The sequence below is a fragment of the Lampetra planeri genome, chromosome 34, assembly GCF_965212315.1.
Source record: "Lampetra planeri chromosome 34, kcLamPlan1.2.h2, whole genome shotgun sequence".
NCBI lineage: Eukaryota > Metazoa > Chordata > Hyperoartia > Petromyzontiformes > Petromyzontidae > Lampetra > Lampetra planeri.
The window spans coordinates 6605968-6631762 of record NC_136140.1 but is presented as its reverse complement, the minus strand read 5'-3'; the positions used below and the strand labels follow the sequence as shown (position 1 = coordinate 6631762).

The following is a 25795-nucleotide window of genomic DNA, read 5'->3' as shown; positions in this document are numbered from 1 at the left end:
TGTACTGAAAGCCACCATGACGTTAACGCACAAGCCGTGCCTTTCAGGACTCTAACCAATTCATCCAACCCATCTGGTGCTGTCGATCAGCTAATTGGTTCCCAGACGGCAGGGCGAAAGCTTAACGCTAAGGTGAAGAAGAATAAAGAGCTCTAGCCACTCAACTTCATCTAAATATCATTCAGGCCAGAGCACCACACTGCCTTAATGTTATGGCTGGAACAGTATGGGAAGTGATTCCCAGTGCTTCTCTAATAATTTTTGTTTTTCCCAAGAAAAGAGCATTTCCAGCCCCTCCAAAGCTTTTAAAACAAAATTGGGTTTCTGATGTTACAGCAAATGTTACAGCAAAGAAAATTTGCACTAATATGCGTATATCCTTGCCGAAGCTTACTTCTGTTTGTCATGTGTAAATGTGATGAAGAGTCTTGGCTATTTATGTTTTAACTTCGTGTCTCGTTTGGTTTTTCCCCTTTAGTTTAATTCTGAATTAACCATCTTGGACACTGTATAATTTGCATGCTAATCTTAACTGTTATTTTGTCATTGAATTTACTATAGTTTCTATTTTTTGCCAATGACATGCTTGCCGTATTTAAAACAATGACATATATAGTGTGTTGACATTTATATCTTGTTTCATGTGTTTTAAGCACCTGTAAATTAGCCTGTTGGCCTGTCTACTTCATGACCTTTTTCCATGTTGTACATTGAATATTTTCAATAAAGAATAGTACTGTAATAAAGGATGGAGAAAACAAACCATTTAAACTTTTGGTGAAACTTTATGCAACATTGTGCACCTATTCAGGGTTGGGTAATATTTTCTTACCTGCATATTTTTTTTGCAAAACTCCTTTATTCCAAGAAAAAAAATCAACGGTTGTATAATGCCAGTAAATGTCATGCAAATAACGTTTTAACTTGTAAAATTATTACAAAAAGGGAATATGTACAATAAAAAAAAATCTTAGCTGGGATGAAACGTATAATATTTGGGGGCAACAGTGCATTCCGCATGTCTCAATGTTACAGGGTGGACGGCAAGTCCCTATACTCTAAATATATTCACAATTGCTAGTAAGAGAATGGTGTAGCGATTTTTTTTGCCCACTCGGTGACTCGCGATTAACCACTAATTTAGCCCATTAGGGCAGTCAGTGACTCCAAGATGAAGCCCCGCCCCTCCCCCAAGTCCCACTTGCTGTGTCAGATGCGCGGGTTCTTCGACCATACTTCAACACGCTGGTCAGTGTGGGTTGGTGAAGTGGTTGCCCGTGACCGGTTTGGCTTTCGCTCGCCTCTTGGATGTTTGCCCATGGCCAGGCACCGACAAGTGAATGAGATGTGCATGTCAATGACCGAGAAGCTACCAAGTTCAAGAATCGTTTTATTTTGATGCTTACCCACCTGGATGCTTTTGAGTCTCAACGGTAGGACCACACCAAACAATGCCACAGATTAACAATTGAGCACATTACATGCACTTTTCACAAGGCAATAATACAAATACAGACGGTTGACTTACAGCATGCATGTGTGTTAAATATTACAAAATATATTTAACGGCCTTTTGTCAATTTACTGCCGGATGAAGGCCTGCCCATGCTCTTTTAGTCATGGGGATTGACCGTAAGGTCTCACACTCGTCAATGCGGGTTTGTATGAAGGGGTGGCTCTGAAAATGTTCAGCTATCACGTGCCACTGATTTCACCCATGGCTGGAAATCGAACTTTGGTCACATGATTGTTAATGTAATGCGCGAACCGCTGTGCCACCGCTCCTGTCCCACTTGTATATTACAGCAAAACACTTATACCACTATACAGGTAAAATGTTTTAACAGTGGATTGGGATAATCTGAGACAAAAAGGACAACTGCAAAGTTTCATTGGAACACTTCAGGTCAACACTGACCCTGATCTTGAACCGTGTCTTGGAAATCCGACGGAGCATCTGAGAAAGAGCTTTGCAGCTCATCGGATTCCTCCGTTGTAAATATTCTGATTCTGGAAATGTCACGCTGAACTGACACAACAGGGACGTAGTGCGGTGCCTGTGTTGATTTTGATACACTGAACGAAAAGGACAGATCCTTTTTATTGGAGCCTGCTCGCAAGTGTTGGCAGGTTTAACCCAACAACCCAGGCAGTTGGGAATGGAATGTTTGGCATGCTCACCTTCAAGTTATGCCCCCCCCCTCCCCAACTAAAACTGTCTGCTTCACATTTGTCTCTCAACGGAGGCATCCTTTGAGATAGCGGTGGTAAGGACTTTTTTTTATTTCGTTGAGAAGGATGCGTAAAAAAAAGGTTTGGAGATAGCATTACAAAATGAAGCTGACGAGTGTAAAATATATATATCGTCTGCTGGTCCCATGGGAATGTTGTTTACTGTTGGGAGGAGTACAAAGTGAATCCTTGGACGAGTCGGGGCCCCAATTGGTGAAAGCGCTGAGAGATGTGTGATGCTCGCTGGGCGCGGATGCACATCCCCCCTGAACCGTGCTCTTGCCAGAGAATCCAGGAGCGAGACGAAACGAGACAAAATAGTCCAAATGTCCTGCTCGACCGCCGTTGCTGTTGTCGCTCTTCCGTCGCCCGGCCGTGCCGTTGAGTGAGTGGCGGCGCTGTGCAAGAGTTGTGCATGAGCAGATATGAGGCTCATCCAAGAGGGGGGGGTGGAAACCCGATAGGCATTGAAAGCCGGGTGGGACAGGGGGGGGGGGGAACGAAGAGCCCAAAAGCGCTACCGCACCTGCCAAACGCAGTGTCCTGTGTTGAGGGCGCATTGCCTGCATTCACGGAGTTTGTTATTTCAAAATGTCCCGGAGTTAGATTATGTTTAGTAAGAACGTCGAGCAAAGCTGAGAGCTCGGTGGCTTGTTGGGTTTAAACCTTTGCTATCAGAGCTCTACTCTTTGGTTTTTTCGATAAAGTCACGTAGGTATAAAATAAATTACATCACGACGTTTCGATTGCAACACAAGCAATCATCATTAATTGTAAAAACGCCAGCGAGAAAATGTTTAGCTGAAGTGGGAGAGGTGCTGTGGTAAGAGGTTATATAAGTATTACATATTTTATAACTACGTGACTTTACCGACAACCAAAGAGTATGGATCCCTGCAGTCACGAAACCTTCAAATCTATCAGAGCTGTCTGGGATCTCGAGGCCATAGCTCGTCACACACTGGGAATAGTACTGGTAGGAACCACCTGGTTCCACCCGCCTACGGGATTATTGTGTCCGTCCGTCGTGCATCCTAAAATGGGAGGGGTGCGGCTGGGTGGAGAGGGGAGGGGCTGGGTGGGCTGGGTGGGGAGGGGAGGGTGGGGAGGGGCTGGGTGGGAGGGGAGGGGCTGGTCACCCCGTGGTGCCCTTATAAAACTCAACGTTTAACCTACTCACGGAGGCTTGTGCCCGCCCTCACAGTCGGCCATATTTGCGGAATACACCACGCCGCCGTTGACCCTGGTCATTGATCGAGCAACCCAACGTTCCTACCAGCTCCCTCCGCAGGAGGAATGTGTTTTTAGGTGTCCCGTGATTGCTGCGAGTGAATGCCGTGCTTCAGATACGCACAAGCAGGACATTTTGGAGGCTGGCTGTGACAGGTGGATAGGATTCTCTGTGTGTGTCTCCAAGTGAAGCTTATTGATCAGGCGTGGGAAATTCTGCACGATTTTATATCACAAGCTTTACCCTTTCATCACAGCAGTGCCCATGTGTGTGGGTGGGGGGGGGGAGTACCACGTGTTGCCATTAAGCACGATGAAAACACCATGTATCGCATGCTACTATGGGCAAATGCGTTTGTCACCACAAGAGTAATATTACAGTGCTGTGACGGTAAACCCCAAAGCCAAAATGTGGGTCTGGTTTTCACCCGTCATTTATTGGCACCTATTGGGCAATTCATGCCACGAAACAACCATTAAATCCTCGTCCCTCCACTCCCCTCTTTAGTCCATAAATAAATCGACGAGCAATAACAGCGCCGCACCTCCGATTAGCATAGATGGCTACGTACGGTGCGAAAGAAGTTCAACATACATAGAAACAGCTCTCTCCAAGCTGTTTTCAAGTTGTAACCGCAGGTGTGATGTCCAACGTTTCGCGCCATGCGCAAGAGCTCCCGGCACATGGGAGAGAAATGTCGAGAGGGCTCGCATCACGCCGGACAACACCCGGGCAGGTACAAACCCCGAAAACATTCATCGGCAAAGCTATCCAGCACATACTCAAAGAGTATGGATCCCTGCAGTCAGAGCCGGTCCAGCCACTAAGCGACCCTTGCAATTGCAAAGGGCCCCGTGGCCAGCAGAGGGCCCCCTAGAGTCATTGCTAGCGAATGGGTGAAAAAAATCATACATCAAAGGGGCCTCCAACCAAATTTTGCTTAGGGCCCCCAAAGGTCTAGGGCCGGTTCTGCCTGCAGTCACGAAAACTTCAAATCTAGACTATCCAACACAGCCGCGAGAACATACGCCCGTCATCAGTGATGGCTGTTTAGAGTGTCCGTGTCCCAACTTCTCAAGCCGGTGGCTACCTGAAGAAGTTGCATGCTTGTCAGGGCAGTCGCGTGCAGATGTCATTTTTTTAACTGTCAGGGAGGGGTGGAGAGTGGGAAACCTATCATTAATAAATTATAAATCGGCGAACACGTGCCTGACTTTTCTAAACGACCCACTGCACATGGCCACATGTCACAGTCAAATAAAGCAGAACGAAACCATCATCTCAAACACCTCTCTCTTCAAATGCTGGCAACTCGGCGTCTTCTAAGAGATAAAAGTGGAAAATCAAATGGATCCAGCATCTGCAGGCTGCTTGGCAAACTTCATGCTGGTGTTTCAAACACAGCAGCGGTCGGCGGAGAGACTGGAGCGCTGCTGATGGGTGTTGATCCGACGGAATGGAGGTACCCTCATGGGTTAAGTCGGAGGTGAATATTTCAAAAGGCGGCAACTTTTCCGCACCTTTGTCGCCACTGTGTCTGGCTCTTGAATGCGCCCCGCGACTCTGCCGACGTTCACATTTGCCACGGTTCAAAGAGACGACGCCACGAGTCGCGCGATAAAGTCATGCGGTGAAACATTTTCTTGAAGGCTTTTTCAAGTTTGGCGAAGTGCGCGGCGGTGTGTGTGGGGCGTGTCCCCTCGGCTCTAAACACCGCAGCTGGCGGGGGCTTCGTGTCAGCTGTAACATTTGGCAGGCATGCTCGCGAGTGGAGTGTCTTCTGTTTTCGAATTTACAAGATACTGTCAGGATCGCCACCTGTACTGGTTTTCGCCGGATTTGTCCTCCCATCGAGGTAGTCCTGGGAAATGTGTTCGTCTTCCCGGGACATTGAAGAAATCCAGGTTTTTTTTGTCAGTTTGTGTGATAATATACCACTTCAAGATGACGCATTCACATGCAGATCTCCCCTTTTCCGACGCCGTGAGATCGTTCTTCTTACTCTGGTTCTTTCGGTAAAGTCACGTAGGCGAATAAATAAATAAATCGCCACGTTTCGATTGCAACACAAGCAATCATCATCAGGTGTGACAACCACAGCAAATCACCTCCGTGACTTTACCGAACGAACCAAAGAGTATGTATCCTTGCAGTCACGAAAACTTCAAATCTACAATCATTCTTCTTGCTGTGATATTATCCGTTTTTTTTACCTCCGAGGTGGTATAACCTTCGAAGTTGCCCACGATCACTTGGTTGAAGCTTCATCAAGGGCATGGGGAGCAGGTGGCCGAGGATCTGTGAATTAGGGATGGCTTCTTGTCACCTCCACGTGGCACAGAGGGCAGCCGCTGGGAGGAGGAGGAGCTGGGGGAACGGCACGAGGCCCACCGCACCACCGCACTCCTTCGCGTTCTCCTGCGAGCAAGAAAAGCAGCGGCGATGCTTTAGTTAACATATACAAAGTGTAATATACACACTGCATGTAAGTGTTTTGAATCTTGGCCAGCAGCAAGAGCGATCATGCATGCAAAAGCCATGAGGTCTGTCCTTCCATCACCCCCCCCCCCCGGCATGTCACATGATGTCACCAGACTGCACGTGTTAACGCACACGGCGTTGTTTCAGACCAGCGACTCAAAATTGTGGCTTTTTGTTTTTATCTTGGACATCAGGAGCAGTAGCAGCAGTCCAATGGGACAGCTGAAGCCAACAGCTTTAAGAGGTCTGCTGGTTTAGGGGGGGGGGGGGAAATCCGAACTTATAATATAATTCTGATAGTTTTTATTTAGTTACTTATTATATCATAACCGAACCACTCCGAATAGGCCCGATCTCAGAAGCTCAGGAGAGCTGAGCTTTGATAAATACGTAGACTAGAGTCTGCCTGGGACCATCCCAGGTGTTATGGGATTGAGATGGTAAGGTGGCAATGACATGGCAGTGCAACGGTGGATCCTCGAATCGATGTGCAACACTTTGAGCATCACCTCCCTCGTTGGCATGGGTTTTCTGTGGGAACGCCTCCTACATACCACATTACTGGAAATGGGCAAACAATTCAATAGGGAACATTTCTGAAAAAAGAGTAACGAGACTCACAGATGCTTTCATGAGTTAAGAAAATTAATTATTCGAAGAGTATTTAGTACCTCAATGACATGAGGACCTATCTATTAATTAGAGGTCTTTCTATCATTCTCAAAACAAAAAATTGTAAAATTCTTAGAATCTTGTTCCTGGTCAATACATATTATCGGTGCAACACAAGCCCGATTTATTATTTAGAAATTCCAGATTGTCTTGACGTCTGACATTCGGGATTATACTATTATGGAATTATAAATCCACGTGATTTCAGATTTACATTACAGGGTGATGATTTAGGCTGAGTATTTCATTCCAAAAATCAGCTGGAATATGCCTGACCTTCAGATTTCATAAGCTAGGCAGGTCTGGGCCTGGATATTGCTTCGATGAGTTGACCACCGTGTACACCAAGATGTTACAGGCGGCTGTGGGACTGTGCTTTATGTGTATGCAGCAGGGAGCAGTGCAGATTAATCTATTGTTGAACTGAGATTATATGCTTCGATGTCTATGATCGCCACCATGACCAAGCCACACTGGTGAAGTATTGTCAAAAAGCGTCCACGACCCCCCAATAGACTACGCTGATCAGCGTTGGTCGCGAAGTACGGTCAACTCTCATTTACCCTCACTCAGCAGTGCATTCACGTAAAAAGGCGGCATGTGTATAGTTAGTCAACCGAAAAAAACCTGTATATTATGGCATGTGTATATATGCATATTGAAGAAGGGACATGACGGGGGGGGGGGGTGGAGATTTGTCTGTGGGGTGTTGCGAGGGTGTCCTTACGTCGGGATGGAAAGCGTGGCAAGAATCCGGTCTGCGACGAACCTTCATCGAGCGCATGCGATCACACTTCACCGATTCATTATGTGAGCACAGTCAAGGGGCCGTTTTGAACAAGTGGGAGCAACAAAGTCCGTCGTGGGTGGGTGACGAACGCGCCTGCACACACTGGTCAACACACTTTTTCTGGCATAAGGTATACCAACGATTGTAAGGTAATGTTGGGGTGCTGATTCCAAATCTGGCATCAGTTTTTGTCTATCACATCAGGTTTTTGAGATATCAAATATTGCATTTTCAATAAAAACTGCAGAAGAAAAATATTAAATAAATATGGATATCTACATAAAATGATATTATAAACACACTATCCTAAAAATACAGCACCATATTTTAACACTAAAGCAGTCACTGACTCGCAACAACTTGCAATCATAAGTGACAGAGTTAAATTCGGGTAAAATCAATTAAAATGGGGTATGCCGATAGCATAAAAATGAGATGTGATAGAGCAAATCTGAGATCAGATTTGGAATCAGCACCCTGAAATTAGTCTAAAACAGCTGCAAAAGTCCAGGCCAGAATTTGTTTTGTTGACCAGTGTAATGTACGTATGTTGAACTTCTTTTGCACCGTACGTAGCCAATGAGACTCGGTGAGGCTTAACCGAATAATCAGTGAAACTTTCTTGGTTGATTGATCCACACCCGTGAAATGTAGATGTTTTAACTCGCAAGTTTGTTTTCTCCTGGTAAAATATTTTTTATTAACCTAACGTAATAATAATCTTGTTAAAATTATTTAAAGAATTGCGGACATTTAGCAGAAAAACACATTATGAGAAGGTGCATTTAAACTCAATCGAAATGTATAAATAATAAAACAAAGACCTCTAAACTTAACTTCTAGAACGAGATAAGTACAAGTATTATAATACATATATATTCTGGACATGTAAATAAGTAAAGTTACTCAATGCTGCTGTAGTGCAATGAAGAACACACTGGATGTATGTATGTATGTTTAACTTATTGTGCATGCTGGCAGGGAAAATAACGGGCAAGTTTTATTACTTCCACCCTCCCCGCGCCTCGTCCACCCACCCAACATTAAAATTGGGTAGCACACAGTCGGTCGATCGGCAGGTTACATCCTCCGAGATGTCTGACCAGCATGGAAGAGTCGGCCCTCTCAAGGGGCCTCGCAGTAGTGCAGCCATCGAGTGTGCAGGCAGTGCAACTGCACTCGGGCCCAGGAGCCAGACGACCCTCTAGTCGAGGCCCTTCCGCCCGTAGTGGCCGTGAGCAGGCAATTGCAGCACTGCACCTTTGCCAGTGCTCACAAACTTGGAAAAAATTAACCCGTAAAAACAAAGTTTTTCACTATAAATCCTTTATATGCGTGGCGGCTAGTCCTCTCGTCCTCTGGCTTGAGATGGCTGCCACCTATGGGTCAGATGATTGCCTGCCACCATTAAGCAATTGGTAATTAAATATAATTGATTTTTTCCTAAAAAGTGTAACATTTTGGAAACATTTTTTCACGAAAATAAATTGTCACGCACAACGAGTCTGTGTGCAAAATGTTAGCTCGATTGGATCACGGGAAGTGGGTTAAAAAACGACCGAAAGATTTGCACGGTCGTAAGCGCGCAAGGAAGCAAGCAAGTGAACTTAATATAAAGGATTTAAAAAATACACATAAACATAGATCTAAAACGTAAAATAGTTGTAAAACTGGATGAAAACTAAAGTGCCCACTTGTAAGTATTGTGATGCACAGACAGGGGTTTTGAGCACGAAGCGGATATATTTAATTTCGTAGGAGTTGAGCAAAATGGGAGCCACGGTCGTGCACTCGCAGTCGCCGTCCACAACCACCATCATCAGGTTGCTGTAGGGGATCTGCTGCATGACAAACGTCCTGTGGAGAGAGAGAGAGAGACAAGGTCACAGGTGAGACGCTGCACACAACACACAACCCTCTTATGTACACCGTGCATGCGACACGCCGTGCGGAAACATCTTGGATGCTGCGCTAGTTCATTCTGCAAGTCCACGTGGCTGCACTTGGCATAGTGTGGTTGACACGGGCCCTGGTGTGGGGAATTAAATGGGGCACCCTGTCTAATTTCCTCCCCTTCTTGGTAGTCTGGCTCCTGTGCCCCTCTGGGTCCTGGCGCAGTTGCACCGCCTGCACACTCGAAGGCTGCGCCATTGCGAGGTCGTTGGGTTATGCGTGTTTATGTAAAATAATCCAAACATTGACGAGTCAGCGGCTGGTCGCAAAAAACACACTTGGTGGCGGGGGGGGGTAATAAAGAGGAAAAACATCACAGGGCATTTTAAGTGTACGGCCAGAAATTAATATCTTCATGAAACAGCTGAAACACATCGCCTTGGAAATTTTCCATGTTCTGCATATTAAAGACATCTGCACATATTTTGTTGCTGAACATCTGGTGAAAATAAATAAATGTCAGCACCTGATTCGAGCACAGAGGCGTCTGTGCTCGAATTGAGCATCGGCGAAGTGCGGCATCTCAGTTTTGTCGATCTTCGGTCGTCAGTGGTGGGTGCACATAACCGTGGTCGGAGCCAGTTTATCCATGGCACGACCACTGCTGATTGTTGCACACGTCGTTGCAACATTTCGTTTACCACAGAAAGATGATAATAAGGGATGGGGGTGGGAGGGAGAGGTGGCAGGAATGGTTCTGAAATAACTTCCTTTCATCAGTGGCCAACAGATGACTGGCTAACATCTGTGGGAATCCAACTCAAGGCCCCAGGTTCATGCCGCAGGCCGCTAACCGCCGCGACACGAACGCCATCTGAAATATAAATGTGAAAAAGTTACGTAAAGCCATCATGGCAATCATGACTGGGCTCTTCTCAGGAAGAGTCATTTTACTCAAGGCCACCAGAATCCAAGCCACGGACCGGCTTTCCCACTCCGGCGTGACTCTAAATTCATGTCCATCCGCACGAAAATTACACGTTGCGCACACAGTGAATTGCCAGCGTGTGGCGTAGGTGTGGAACGTCGTGACAAGGGCTTCTTGGCACCTCATCTCCTGCGCCAGGAGCCAACGGAACGCACTCCTTGGCCAGCGGCCTGTCTGTCACACACATCCCAACCTCCCGCGATGGCCAGCGCGGTGCCCGACAGCGGCACGCGAAAAGCTCAAACGCGCTCGGGGTTCGAACGTTGGCTGCCGTGCCCGTTCCCAAAAGGTTTTGTGACGCCACGCGCGTTTCTGGCCAATGCGCCGCCGACGTCGGTCGGTGGCCAGGGCGAGAGATGTCACAATGTGATGCGTGGCCAGCGTCCCTCGCTGGTGGGCAGACAGGCGACTTTGGCACACGGCCTCCCCGTGGATGAATGCGCTGGCAGGTTTGTCGTCGGTGCGGTGCACCAGGCACGCTGCGGCGAGTGGCCCTGACATAAAAGGAATGAGAGGACAGCGGGCTTTCAGCTGGGGTATCGCGACGGGAGGATGGTACGGGCCCCTCGGTGGGCATGCTTTTATGGGTCCTGTCACCACATCTCACCGCAGACTCATCCTGCCCACAATAAAGCCTTTCTGTAAGCACTGGAAGGAAAAGGTTAACAAACGGCAAAAAAGCCCCAGCCTCTATAATAAATTCTCTGGCGTCTGTGGGTTTGCAGATAATAGGTCAGTAATTACAAACTGCCATCGTGAAATTTGTGCAGGTATTTCGAGAGGGTTTATCTGATGGTGTCAAACTTTTTTTTTATCCATCAGCGTCTTCTTTTTTTTTAATGGGCCATCGCATGCATTGAAGCAGGGATTTGAATTGCAAACGTACGGTAAGTAACTGGAACAGAGAGTGGAAAGAGAGCATACAGATGTAATTATCAAGAGGGAGGTTGCAATTGGCTTGGGCGTGGGGGGGGTCATGTTGTCAGGAAGGTGGGTGGAAACTTACTGAGAGAGGCATTTTACAATGGGCACCCAGGAGTTAACAACCAACACAGAAGACCTAAAACCTGACGCTGGGATATTGTAAGAGCGACCCACATTCTTCCTCGCTCTGATTTTGTGCGTCTGAGTACAGAATGCGCCTCGCCGTGCCCCCTTGAACACTTCTCGGCATTCGCTCAGTTTTCATCCGTGAGCGCTCATGGTTACGATCAATGCCACCGGAGGTAACACGCCACCGATGTTATACGTACGCTATATTCCGTAGGACCTATGCGCGCAACCAGACGTCTCATAGTGAGACATTGGAACCCTGCCCTGGGAATGTGGAATGTACTCCAATGACTCAAGAGCTGCCAGCGGCGGTGAGAGCCACCCTTGCCGTTGGCTTGGACGTTGCAGACGCTTTGATGCGCACGAAGCAGCAGACAAAGCGGTGTCTGGACACGAGCCAGTAGAGGATTTTGCATGTTGCGCAAGCGTGGGATGGCGTGACCAATACTTTTCGTGCAAAAAAACACAAAACGGTTAAGTAATGAAATTAATAGCATTCTCCTCCTCGTGGTTGTGGAAACTGGCAACAACAGCAAAAGTCTGTGGCTCATGCCTGCAAGCATAAGGAGGTTATTGTTGTTGTCAAACGTCTGATTTAAATGGCCGTCGCTGCAAAGTTAGGACGACTTAAATTATACTCTAAGGTTTTTTCGGTAAAGTCACGTAGGTAAATTTTTTAAATAATAATTACTTGATACAGCAAGCGTGCTGTGACTGTTTCACCTGAAGATGGAAGCTTGTGTTGCCTCCGAAACGTCGTGATTTTTATTTTACTTTTATATATCAAAAATTTTTTTTACCTACGTGACTTTACCGAAAAAACCTAAGAGTACGAATCCTTGCAGTCACGAAAGCTTCAAATCCAGACTTAAATGATCTCATTCGCCGGTACGGAACGACGGCAGAGAGGCAGGAAGAAGTAAACACGCGAACCAGAGACCGTAGGGAAAGTTGAAGACATCACGTCCACTGGCAAGAGAGGTAAGTCGTCGCCTAATGAGAAGCGTGGCCGGTGGCCGAGACTAATGACGGAGTGGCACAATTGTGTACATAGATGTATGTTGAAGCTTTTTTGAATCGTACGTAGCAAACCGTGCTAATCGGAGGTGTGGAGCGGAAGGACAACAAAACAAAACACAAACAGCAGTTCTAAAGCAATGACTTTTTAATCGAGATTTTATCTAGATTTAAAAATGCGCAGCTCCAGTGGCTTCCTAATATCAGAAGGAAGAGCGTTCCAGACGGCCACAGAAGGGCATCTGAAAGCGCGTGATGCAGGTCACCCGCCTTTGTTCGACGGTTAACCAAAAGCCGATGTGAAAATGACAGGAGTTTGCGTGATGATGGTTTATGCTCCCTGAAAATAAAGCAATGATAAAATTAATCAAGCAAAAGTATTATCATTCATTTAGCTCATAATGATTGCTGAATAAATGTTCAACTAAGTCTCATCATGTATGTATTACCAATCTGTCTAAGGCGCCAACGTGACTGGCACATAGGGGCCGTCCATAAATGACGTCACGCACCTGGGGGGGGGGGGTCAGACATTTGTGACGATGTGTGACGAGGGGGGGGGGGTTTGATAAATGCGCAACTTTAAATAAATATAACATAGACAACACGTTCTACTTAATTAAATAGACGTTTTAATAAATGTTTTCTCCTACAACATCAGAGTGCAGCGCCACATTAAATACGCACTACAATGACAATAGTTTAAAGCGATTTCAAGCATGTTTTATTTTTCGGGGAGTGGGGGGGAAGAGCTTTGTGACGTCATATTTGTGGGGTGGTCTGACTTTTTGTAACGCCGTGTGACGACGGGGGGGGGGGGTAAAAAATCGTCCAAAATCGCGTGACGTCATTTATGGACGGCCCCATATGAGAGAGTAGACCCCCGTATCGACTGCCACTGTGTTCCCGCGCAAGGCAAGGGCAGGGTCGAAAGGTGTGTACGTTTCTCGCAAACCGCTCACTTTCGGCAGCCGCAGTTGAGGATACCATTGGTCTCTTGGATGGAGCGGTCGGTAATGAACGCGGAGAACGTGGTGTCACATGGCTCCAGGATGTCGTGCTTCCTGTGTTTGTGCACTGATGACACAAAGAGCCGCACCTCGGATTAGCACGCTTGGCCTACGTACGGCGCGAGAGAGGTCAGACATCCATGCTGTGCATACAAAAGCGAGAGAGTTTAACACGTAGACACATTCCAAATGATTACTAATCTACAACTCGCATCGTAACAATAGCCTGATTACCAATCTAGTATATAATTACAATAACCCCCCCCCTCCTCAAATCTTTACACCTGATGAGTTAATGAGTTAATGATGACGTCACCCTGCTGCTGCTCTATATAAGAACGGGAGACAGAGCAGAGCCTCACCATTCTGGCGAATGGCCTGATGATGCCGGATGCAATTACCAGCGAAACGTCGTACTCAAATTGTAAATGTTGTGGTTTCACGCTTCAACACACCGGTGGGCTAAAGCAGTGAACTATTTGTCTTTTGTCAACGTGACACTTTTTTACTGATTGGCCGTGTCGGGTGGTGGAGGGTTACGACACATTTATAAGTAACGCGATCTAAACCCAAAAACGTTGATTATGAAAAGCGAGAGAGCCCAACACGGGGTGTGCACTCATTCTGGGTTGGCAGGGGTGAACGCTGGCACTCGCGTAACGAACGTCGTCGGTGTTCACCCTTGTTCTCACTGCGAGCCATCCTCAATCTACCCTGATTGGGTCAGGAGCTACTCAGCGATCGATTCAATGAGTACCGATTGGCGATAATTCAGCAGTGGTCCTATGGAACGTCTTTGGCCCCCGCCATAGGAATGTGGAATTTCCATCACTGTCTCGGAATTGCTTTAAAAAGCCTAATAAATAACTCGCCTTCTTCGAATCGGGTTGGGTAATAACTCGATCAAATCGCCACTACCGGCACCATGTCCTGTGACTTGAGTACTGCTTCTGCGAGAGTGTTCTGATCATAACTGTCATGTACGATCCACTGCTGGATGAGGGCCTGCACATGCCGTGGGGTCTATTTGACCATATTAACTGATGTCGTCCCCAGCATTTATCAATTGGTGGAATTTGTCACGCGTAGCTTATATCTCCATAAACCCCATTAATGTCACCATAAATGATTCAACAACATATAAAAGTTGTATACATTTTTCTCATGTTTGTAAGTAGGTTAATTAATTTTGTAAGGGTGTGTTAATATTTGAATATCCCGTCAATTTTCAAAATAATATTTCATTTAATATACGGACGTTTATCTGAACTAAAGAGCAAATATGAAGCAGGGTTTAACCACGATGCTGCTTTACCACTGTTTAATTTTCTGCTGCTAAACACTCTAAAATAAACAGTCAATACAAACTCTAACCACTCGATTTAGCTGGGTGGCGCAGTAGCGCGGCGGTTAACTTATGAAACCGCCAACCTGAGTTCGATTCTGGACCACAGCGAGCACAATGCACATCAATGCTGTGAGCGATGTCTCTATCCCATGTCAAGCAACTCACACTGACCAGCACTGGTAGCCGGCGCGATTTAAACAACTCCCATGACGGACACGGCACGAGGCATTAGTCCGGCATTAACGGATTGACAACTGGAAGCACATTACATTATTATTTTTATTATAATAAACACAGAACTCCATTGTACTTCGTGGCCTAGACGCTTTCTATGGGACCCTCATGAGCTTGTTTTGTGCGGTTCACAAAAGTGCACTTCAATGCGAATCAAGCTTTTCAAACACGACCGTTGGGCTTCGATTTAAAGCTTTCGTGACTGCAGGGATTCATCTTCTTGGTTCTTTCGGTAAAGTCACGTAGAAGGGAAATAATAAAATCATAAAAATAAAACATAATAAAATAATTCTCACGACGTCTTTCCGACAGACCTGTTCTTCACCTGAGGACGGCTGCTTGCGTTGTGGCCGAAACGTCGTGAGAATTATTTTATTATGTTTTATTTGTATTATTTTATTATTTCCCTTCTACGTGACTTTACCGACAGAACCAAGAAGACGACCGTTGGGCATAACAGAAGAAGAATAAGAAAAAAAACCAACCAACACGAAGGGACTTATTGTCACGCCCCTTCCACACGCGTCAATAATTGTCGTCAGATTGATAGGAGGGCAGAATGTGAGTAAATGTGTCCCGTGTCCTTTATAATGCGACCCAGAGCGGAGCGTGCGGGCGGGCGAAATGAAATGTGTCCCCTCTCTGCAAATATATTGCGGTAATGTGTTTACAAAGCTTCTTGGTTCTTTCGGTAAAGTCACGTAGAAGGGAAGTAATAAAATAATAAAAATAAAACATAATAAAATACAATTCTCAAAATACAATTGTATTTTATTATGTTTTATTTTTATTATTTTATTATTTCCCTTCTACGTGACTTTACCGAAAAATAAAACATAATAAAATACAATTCTCAAATTAAATTGTATTTGATTGTTTTATTTTTATTATTTTATTATTTCCCTTCTACGTGACTTTACCGAAAGAACCAAGAAGATGAATCCCTGCAGTCACGAAAGCTTTAAATCGTGTTTACGCAGCCTTCGGCCAACCGTGGAATGAAAAAAATCCGACGACTCCATTTATACGGGCACGGCAATTGTGCTTTGAAGTAGTATTAAATCAAATGGAACTTTGAGGTTCTCTGCTAATGCACGGATCGCGACTGCGCGTTGAGATGAATGTGCGCTGGCAGTGCCCTCTGGTGGTGTTAGATCACAGCACGGATTGTTGGAGCTCCAGGATATTTTAGCTCCTGTGATATTGAAGACTGCCGGATCAAGGCTGGATTAATTGTGACTTCGGTTCAATATCACGATGCGTAGAAACCACGACGCAGTCAAGGCAATAAACATTAATACTACTATACGCCCTCTTCTCAATACGCTATCGGACAAAGGCCACCCCATGCCGTGTGGAACATGGGGGAGTTATTCATAATCAACGTTTTTGGGTTTAGATCGCCACGTTATTTATAAATGTGTCGTAACCCTCCACCACCCGACACGGCCAATCAGTAAAAAAGTGTCACGTTGACAAAAGACAAATAGTTCACTGCTTTAGCCCACCGGTGTGTTGAAGCGTGAAACCACAACATTTACAATTTTTGAGTACTCACAAATTGTAAAACAGTGAACTATTTGTCTTTTGTCAACGTGACACTTTTTTACTGATTGGTCGTGTCGGGTGGTGGAGGGTTACGACACATTTATAAATAACGTGGCGATCTAAACCCAAAAACGTTGATTATGAATAATATTGGTCGCGAAAGCCTACGTGTTAAATGGGGGAGTTATTTGACCATACTTCACCGCACTGGTCTCTGTGGGGTGGTGAAGCAGGGAGAGGGGTTCACATTTATGGTAGGTGTGGTAAAGAATTAAACTCAGGTCGATAGTTTCATAGCCCAGCGTGTGCCACTGTGCCCCCTACAAAAGACAAGATGCTCCGGTTTTCCCCTCCACATTAAGAAACAAGCATTTAGAGTATTTGGCTGCTATAAATGTCCACGTCATATTCATATCACGATACACAGGCAGATGCAAGCACCCATTGCCGTGCTGCCATCTCATGGACACTTTGCAGCCAAGCCTATGGCACCTGTTATTTAGTCTATGGGTCTTTCGGTAAAGCCACGCAGATTAGAAAAATAATAAAAATATCACGACGTATCGATCACAACACAAGCAATCTTCATCAGGTGAGAGAGAGAGGGCTGCTGAGACAAGGTCTTATATAGGCCTGAGATGGGTGCATCAAGGTAGGTGGGTGGAGCTAGAGATGGTCCAACCAACGGAGGCTGGGGCAGTGGCGTTTGTCTTGTGAGAGATTAGCCTGTAGGGCAACACCAAGGCTGTGGAGGTGGCCATTGTATTGTGAGAGATTAGCATGTCAATGTAAGATAACCACCGCAACGGTGGATGGCTTCATGAACGAATCTTTGTTGATAGCCAGTAGGTTTGCAGAGTACATTCGTCTTGGAGAAATGTATTTCGTGTGTGCCCACAGCGTTTAAACAATGATCAGCCACGGCCGAGGTATTGGTCCTACCGTGTTTCAGATCTGCCTCGTGTTCACGAACACGGTCCTGAGACATGTCGCTGAGATTCGCCAATGTAACTACTGCCGCAGCCACAACTCATTTAGTAGACACCGGGGTATTGCATGTCATCCTTGACAGATGGGATCAGATCACGAATTTCATGTACTGTGTTACATCGAACCTGGATCTTGTGTTCATGATTTTGGAAATATTTTTGGTAACCCCTGCTATGTATGGCAAGGTGATGGTTTTGATTGGGTCCTCAGATGGTTCTTTCCCGGGCAGTCGTCAGCACTAACCGGCTACAATCCCACCGCTTAAGCTCGACCTCTCTCAGAGAGTCAACTTCTGAGTGAACTCTTTCTGAAAGGTCGAGGGGTGAATAGAAACAAGTATATACCCCGCCCGTATACTCATGTGACTATGCAGTGTGTTGAACGATCCCTTCGATAAATTATTCACGTTACCTCCTCGCTGCAAGGATTAAGCGCACAAGCTGCTTAAATCGCTCCGGCAAGGAGGTAAATCCGTGTGCAAACCAACCGTGGCTTTTGAATTCCACCAATCAGTGGGAAGAGCGGTAGCACATTACCCCCCTCCCCCTCGCCCCCCCCCCCCCCAAGTTTGTTTTGTAAGAAATCATTGGCAGGTCTCTTTCAGAATCCCATTTTTCCTGAGTGGAGCAAGTAAAAAAAAATGGCTCAAAGATTCCAAGACGAAATCGATGGAAAGTACTTACACGAGTGGAAGACGGTCTTGGCTGCGACACGTAGGCGAGAGGGCACATTTGATCGAGAAGGGGAGAGGAAAAGAGACGACGATTGAATAATGTACACACAACACAGACACATCATGGACAAATCATCTCGCAAAGTGGCACGTGCAGCAGTCGTGTTTGAATACCGTTGATGGCACACAAGATGGCCGCTTGTCAGAGCCTCCCTGCTGATTTGTTTCCAAATGCAGGCTGCACTGATAGGCAGGTATTGGCAACTTGGTCTGAATTGTGCATGTTGGGGGCCGTCCATAAATGACGTCACGCGAATTTGGACGATTTTTGACCCCCCCACCCTCGTCACACGGCGTCACAAAGTCAGACCCCACTTCAAATATGACGTCACAAAGCTCTGCCCTCCCCCTCCCAAAAAATAAAAAATGCTTCAAATCGCTTTAAACTATTGTCATTGTAGTGCGTATTTAATGTGCCGATGCACTCTGATGTTGTAGGAGAAAACATTTCTTAAAAAGTCTATTTAAGTAAGTAGAACGTGTTGTCTATATTTATTTAAAGTTGTGCATTTTGATGTGACGTCACATTTCTCACCCCCCCCCCCCGTCACACATCGTCATAAATGTCTGACCCCCCCCCCCCACTAGGTGCGTGACGTCATTAATGGACGGCCCCTTGGCTAAACATGTGACAGCAGTGACATTTATCCCAGCACTCCACTTTGCTTAGTGGGTGATGGGGGGGCAGAGAGTAGAAAGTCGTTTTGTTTGCCAAAGTGACAAATTAGTGCACCGTGTGTTAAATTATCCAGACACACTTTGCTTGCCAGAGAAGCAAAACCGGGGGACTTCCAATTGAGCACATGGAAAGTATGACATTAAGGAGTCAATTACTGGCCGATGCCGGCTTCGCAAAAGTAATGAAGTTTTAAATATTTGAACGCCCGCATTCTCCGCTAATATGGAATGCGCTTCGTACAATTGGGTCACGTGAAATGGGAATGCAATTGAGCAGTGTCCGAGTGATTACACTTTAACGGGTTCCCCGCGTGAACAAAATGTATGATTACCTGGGAGGTACAATGCACATTTGTACGGTGCTTTTCCCTGCGCCTTACAAAGGTTTGCGGTTCTTTGTTTCGGCCCGTTTAGATATTAAGTGAATCCCAAGCAGTGCATTATTCATGACGCTCATAGAGCTCATAGAGATCTCCCCCCCCCCCACCCAGGGCTGTCGTTTGCTGATGATTTTTTAATGGCTGCGTTTTGGATCCCTTCGGAAAAAAGTCTGGGGGGGGGGGCGTGGGGGGAGGGGGGGTTGGTTTTCGTATTTTTGGCTCGAGCGGCATTTGTTTTTCCGCGACCGCACGTGAGAGGGCGTCGCTTTTGAGCGCTGGCACGGGCAGTCAGCGCCGTCAATCGCCAAGCGTGTCACGTGTGCTCACCGTGCGACGTGTAGCCCGAATACCACCAGCTGTAGACGTTGAACTCCATGAAGAACCTGACGGGATCACGGATAACACATTTTTTTCCAGCGTACAAACCCGGCCGCGCGCACGGTCGGCCCAGGAAGCGCCAGGTCGTTTGTTATGGTTTATCTTTTCACGAGCTGTGCCGCCAATGTCACACGCGGTAAACAAGTCGAGACGCATTCGGTGTGTTTGAGTTGTGCAGTGTACCGACCGATGTCACATTTCATGAACGAGTGAAGATGCATGTCGACGATCCGGTGACGCTGTGCTTTAGTTTTGTACTGGCGGCGTGTGAAACGAACGCGTCATTAGCCCCGCTCATGGTCCTGCTTGGCCCCGAGACAGATTTTAGATGTTTGTAAGGCCAGCGTATGTCAATGTTTGGTTCTGGCTCGACACGGCAAACCCACCCACACCGCGAGGACCTCTGCGTCGGCTCGCGCCGGGCGGTGCCAGTGGGAAATTGGTAAAACAGTGCCGCATACTGTCACGCCACGGCACTCAAGAGGTGGAATGGATTAAATTGCCCCATGCGCTAATTTGCTCCATGGAATTCGATCGAAAATTCTTCAATTGTGTTTCATGGCCTTGGCGTAAGACATCTTAATTCACCATTCAGGCTGAATCGCCAATTGCTGTAAAGACGCCCACTCCTCTAGTTCTAACTTAGCTGTCAAGGAACCAGGTTTCATCAGCTGTGAACTGCTGTGATCTTAGGTCGTATACTTCAGTGGTATTACCACCTTAGTTCATGGTATACTACTTAACGTGGAGAAACGATGACGTTAAATCCATTTAATAATGATGATTTCAACTTGTAATGCGCCGCATATGATTTGCTCGCTCTCGAAGATAAAGAACGACTCGGAGGCATGAGGAACCACAAAGAGGTAGGAAGGAAGCAGCCGGGTCGTGAGCTGGTGCCAACAATTGTCCAAGCTCTGTGTTCCTCTATATATTAAGATGTTTTCAGCCAGAGCAATGTGTCTATACGTGGGGGACGAAACCGGAGCACCCGGAAAAAAAACCACGCGTGCACTGGGGCAACATTATATCCCATATGGATGTAACCAATGGAGATTTTGTTAACATTTTGCTGTATCGCATTATCCCGGAAAGTCAGGGAATGGCACCTCAACACTCACGAGATGAAGCACTACCCCAAACCGTCATAATCACGGGGGTTGTTTGACCATACCTCACCATGGCTGTCACTGCGGGCTTTCGAAAGTGGCACCAATTTCCTTATATGGGCAAATAGAAGTCATTTATGCAATTACCTGCTCATTTTTGTCAATGGGTTTCACGTAGAACACTTTTTATTGCCAGTGTTAGAGACATTGGTGCGAGTGGAGATTTCCCCTCCACGTGTGTCACCCATAAGGTGATGTACGGTTGTTGGGCATTGGGCTGACGCATTTCCTATTGATATTTCACAATGTGGATGGGAATGAGAGTACCGGTGACAACACTGTGGGAAGCACACCGGTATTTATATTTATAAATACAAATGAGTCTTAAGACTCATTTTTAGGAGGGTCCTGCCAGTGGCTGATTCAGGGTGTGGGGGCAATACGGACAATCGCCCCCCCTCCATCGACCTCCACCCCCTCCCACACCACCTGGAGACTCCGAAAAGAGGTAATCTATATTTCGATTTAAAGCTTTCGTGACTGCAGGGATTCATCTTCTTGGTTTTTTCGGTAACGTAGAAGGGAAATAATAAAATAATACAAATAAAACATAATAAAATAAAATATTATTTTATTATGATTTATTATTATTATTTTATTTCCCTTCTACGTGACTTTACCGAAAATAAAACATAATAAAAGAATATTTTATTTTCTAATGTTTTATCTTTATTATTTTATTATTTCCCTTCTACGTGACTTTACCGAAAGAACCAAGAAGATTAAAATAATAAAAATAAAACATAATAAAATAATATATTATTTTATTATGTTTTATTTTTAAAATAATATATTATTTTATTATGTTTATTTTTATTATTTTATTATTTCCCTTCTACGTGACTTTACCGAAAGAACCAAGAAGAGGTAATCTATTGATATATATATCAAATAAAGTAGCGTATATTGAATGTTTATTGTGATATTAATGTAGGGACTTACTTTTAAAAGCTTGGCATTTTTGGATCTCTCCTAAACCCCTTGGGAAGTTCCTAAATCTGCCCCCTGCATTGGAATATTTGGCCAATTCCCTGTAGGAATTGAAGTGCCGAGACAAAACCGAAGGGAAACGAAAGGATAACACAAATAAAAAAAACAAGGCAGGTTCACGGACGGTACCGACTTTCTGTACTGCCATCTGCTGGCCATCGCATGGCTCAGCAGGTTTGAGAATTTCGCGAGCGTACACGATCCACACAGCCCCCCTGCCCCCCCCCCACCCCCAGTGCTGGGCCATCACAAGCCTGTTCCGATATATTTCCACGAGTGCGGGATTTTAATCGTCGCAATTAGTCCAAAAGAAAGCGTAGACGCACGCGCGAAGGATGTACGTGTTTGTTGCGGTGTCTGTGGCGATGTAGTGTTTGTGCTGGGAATGGGCCATTACGTGGGTGCGAAAATAATAATAATGTGGTGCATGTGCTAATTAGTAGGCAAGAACATCTGTTGCCCATAGCAGTAGATGTTGGGTCCTGCTGTGGTGGGATAAAAGGTGGAAGTTGCACAAATACTCGACTGTTTGGTGCCTCCCTAACTATTCTTACTTTCATCATTATTATCATCATCATCACCTTCATCATCAATCATCATTGCCACAATCATTATCATCATCATGATCATTATCATCATCATCATTATTGCCACAATCATCATTATCATCAGAACCATCATAATTATTTGTACAGCGTTTCGAGATGCGGTTTACATTGGAGGTATAAGAAATAGACATTGCGTTGAGCTCGCTTGCGACAATCACGAGCGCTCAGCAGCTGTTTCCCGGGTCTCAGCCATGATAATGTGGAATTTCAGGACCGCCAAGACGTTCACCACCAAATTCTCATTTAAGCAAAGAGGACACCGGGAGATTTTGTTTTGAATTTTGACAGAAAACTCGTGAGTTACAAATGTGAAAGTGTCCCAATGTAGTACCATCCTGAAAAGGATTGGCATTATTATTATTATTATTTTGTAATTTATGACACAGAGTATATTGATGTAAAGTATGTATTTTGTGTGTGCCGTGTGATTGCTACAGTGCAGTGATTATGCAGATGACTAAGATTATACTCCCCGTGTATAATATCTTTAGACGTCGACTTCATTGTTTAATTATATTTTTAACATCACACACCAAGCCCTATAAGCCCACATTAGGCTTAACATGGTGAGACGTATGCGCTAATTAAATAGCCTAGCATGGATTAATGATGACATTACATTTAATGCGCACTTACACTGCCAGTTCGGTTACGATCCACTTCATCGCCGCGATGAAGGAATGGTACGGCTGCAAATAAAACACACACACAAACAAAGACAAAGGTCCCCCATATAGCGTTCCACAGACCATGGGGGGCAAGTTCTGGAAGGTCACGAAAGTGTGAGTGGTCAGCACGACGCCCGGCCGAATTGTTCCCACGATTGTGATGTTTACACAACCGCGCCTGGGACTCGTTTTTAAGGCTGAGTCGACCTAGGGGAGGCTCAGGGACCAGTTCAGATATTCGTCACCAAATGTAGTTCGCGAGCGGGAATTGAACTTTGTTTCGCCGGGCTCGCAGCGCCACCGTCCCCCACACACACATCTCCGCTGGCTACGTGCGGTGCGAAAGAAGTTCAACACATTGCATACGTGCGCACGTGCGCGCGCGCACACGCAGAGGCGCACACAACGGCTTGTTGAGCCAAGTGCTCCATTATATAGTTGGCGACAACGCCCAAGGTGTTGTTGTTGCAGCACCGTGCCGCAGTGCTGCAACATTACAGGACCACGTTGCTTTGCTCCGGTGGTAAAAGCACGCGGTGCGATCGAGTGAGCGAACATGCCGCTGCGAAGTCTATTTTTGAGCGCAAGATGCCCGCGGGGAGTCTAGGGGGCGAGGGGGGGGGGGGCTCTTTGAGAAAGAGGGCAACGCAAAGCTGCGCGAGCGTGAGCAGATCTGCCGTTCAATTAAATATCGAACGTTTCGGGAATCGCGGGCCACTCACGTTGAGCAAGTTGAAAGCGCTGCTCTCATATTCCAGGTGCCTCTTGCACATGGCCTGGTAGTCGTACATCTCCCGCCTGCAATGCAACGGAAGTTATTTGCAGCGGTCCCGCTTGCCACGGGTGAGAAGGGGGAGCCGAAGGGCCAGCTCGTATGGGACAGGCTGCAAGACTGGTTAGCCTCGGTCTGCGTCACCTGGCCACCATCTCCCGCGTGGTCATCGGGGCCGTCCATAAATGACGTCACGCGATTTTGGACGATTTTTTACCCCGCCCCCCCCCCTCGTCACACGGCGTCACAAAAAGTCAGACCCCCCCCCCCCCTCAAATATGACGTCATAAAGCTCTGCCCCCCCCCCCCAAAAAAAAAAAACATGCTTCAAATCGCTTTAAACTATTGCCATTGTAGTGCGTACTTAATGTGGCGCTGCACTCGGATGTTGTAGGAGAAAACATTTATTAAAAATCGATTTAATTAAGTAGAACGTGTTGTCTATATTTATTTAAAGTTGCGCATTTTGATGTGACGTCACATTTCTCAACCCCGCCCCCCCTCGTCACACATCGTCACAAATGTCTGACCCCCCCGCCCCCAGGTGCATGACGTCACTTTTTTGAGCGAGGTTATTTGACCATGCACTTCGCTGAGCTGGTGAGAATGGGTTGGTGCAAGTGGGGAGCGTACACCTCCTGGGAGACGAGAAGTACAGCAGAACAAATGTTGTTACAAAGACCCTATGCTGCCCACAACATAGCCCAACAGCCCCGTGGCAACTTGCTCTGTACCTGGTGGTCAACCCATACGAGAAGCATCCAGGCTCACAACTGCTTAGCTACCAAGCTATGACAAGATTAATCACGTTCGGAGTGATTTCACCATCGGGATAAAACTGTACCCCGATTAAAATTGCACACCTACATAGAGGCATTATTGGTAAATTAAAAACAATGTTAAATGAAAAGATCGGATTTTTATTTTGTTTAGTAATCGTACGAACAGCCTGTTGGTAATTGTTTTTTTACCCTTTTATCTGGCAAAACAAAACTGACACCTTTTTTACAAGGAGTCATGTTTGCATAGACCACAATACATGCGGTCGGAATGCAAACAAAAAACACAACTCTGATAATGTATGCACTGTCAGTTTTGTTGCCAGATAAAAGCGTAAAAAAACAATTATCATATTTTGCTACTGGCAAAGGAGGTTCCAATGGAGCCTGTTGGTAACGAAGAGTTTTTCTCGTTCGAAAGCCCTTCGCTTCTTTTTCTAAGGCGGTGCTATTTAGTGACGAATTAATATATTTCTCTGCCGGCTTACACAAAATTGCCGAAATATCCACAGGAATTCACCGTCCAATGGGAAGCAGCGTCGGCGGCTTTGACCAGTGGTGGTTGTGTGGCCAACAGAGGTAGGGAAAGGGCCCAAGGCCGACACCGCGTCAACCGTGGCACCCTGAAGGGTCACACTTGCCGAGGCCCTCCAACTGGTCTGAAAACTCCATCAATACCAGCCCGACCACCATCATTACCACCATGAACATTACCCCCACATGCAACACCACCAACATTTGTACCATTACCACGACAATCACCACCAGCCAGCACCATTGCAACATTACCACCACAGCCAATTGTCACTATAATCACCACCACAATCATCACTACCTTTACCAGCACCACTATCATTAACATTACCTGTACACAGCTCTCTCATTTGACTACATCTGTTCCATCCGTATATACCCACATCAGCACTCTCATCACCATCAATGACACGATCACCACCATCACCACTAGAATCACCACCATCAGCATCACCATTTCCATTAAGTCCACAACCAGCATCACGACCACGTTGTTGCTTCACATGCTATGCAAACTATATCCTCCACTTACACTCCACAGAACACGTGCTTCTCACTTGCTAAGTTCCCACGCGGTGACGCGGCCCAGCGGTAGCGTGTCCTCCACTTGCTGCAGAGG

At 46.0% G+C, this 25795-nt stretch overlaps 1 protein-coding gene across 1 annotated transcript in view; it reads right to left on the bottom strand.

The window, feature by feature from the left end:
• Positions 1–3682: 3682 nt before the first annotated feature.
• Positions 3683–25795, bottom strand: part of LOC144729953 (voltage-dependent calcium channel subunit alpha-2/delta-3-like) — a 118375-nt gene continuing 96262 nt past the window's right edge. The window contains exons 33-40 of the mRNA XM_078610382.1: positions 23814–23889; positions 23060–23112; positions 19606–19661; positions 18171–18191; positions 13320–13434; positions 9151–9263; positions 7344–7426; positions 3683–5881 (exon numbers count right to left, since the gene is read on the bottom strand). Of these exons, the coding sequence (XP_078466508.1) occupies positions 5786–5881; positions 7344–7426; positions 9151–9263; positions 13320–13434; positions 18171–18191; positions 19606–19661; positions 23060–23112; positions 23814–23889 (613 nt within the window). The 3' untranslated portion in view covers positions 3683–5785. The remainder of the gene's footprint in view (positions 5882–7343; positions 7427–9150; positions 9264–13319; positions 13435–18170; positions 18192–19605; positions 19662–23059; positions 23113–23813; positions 23890–25795) is intronic.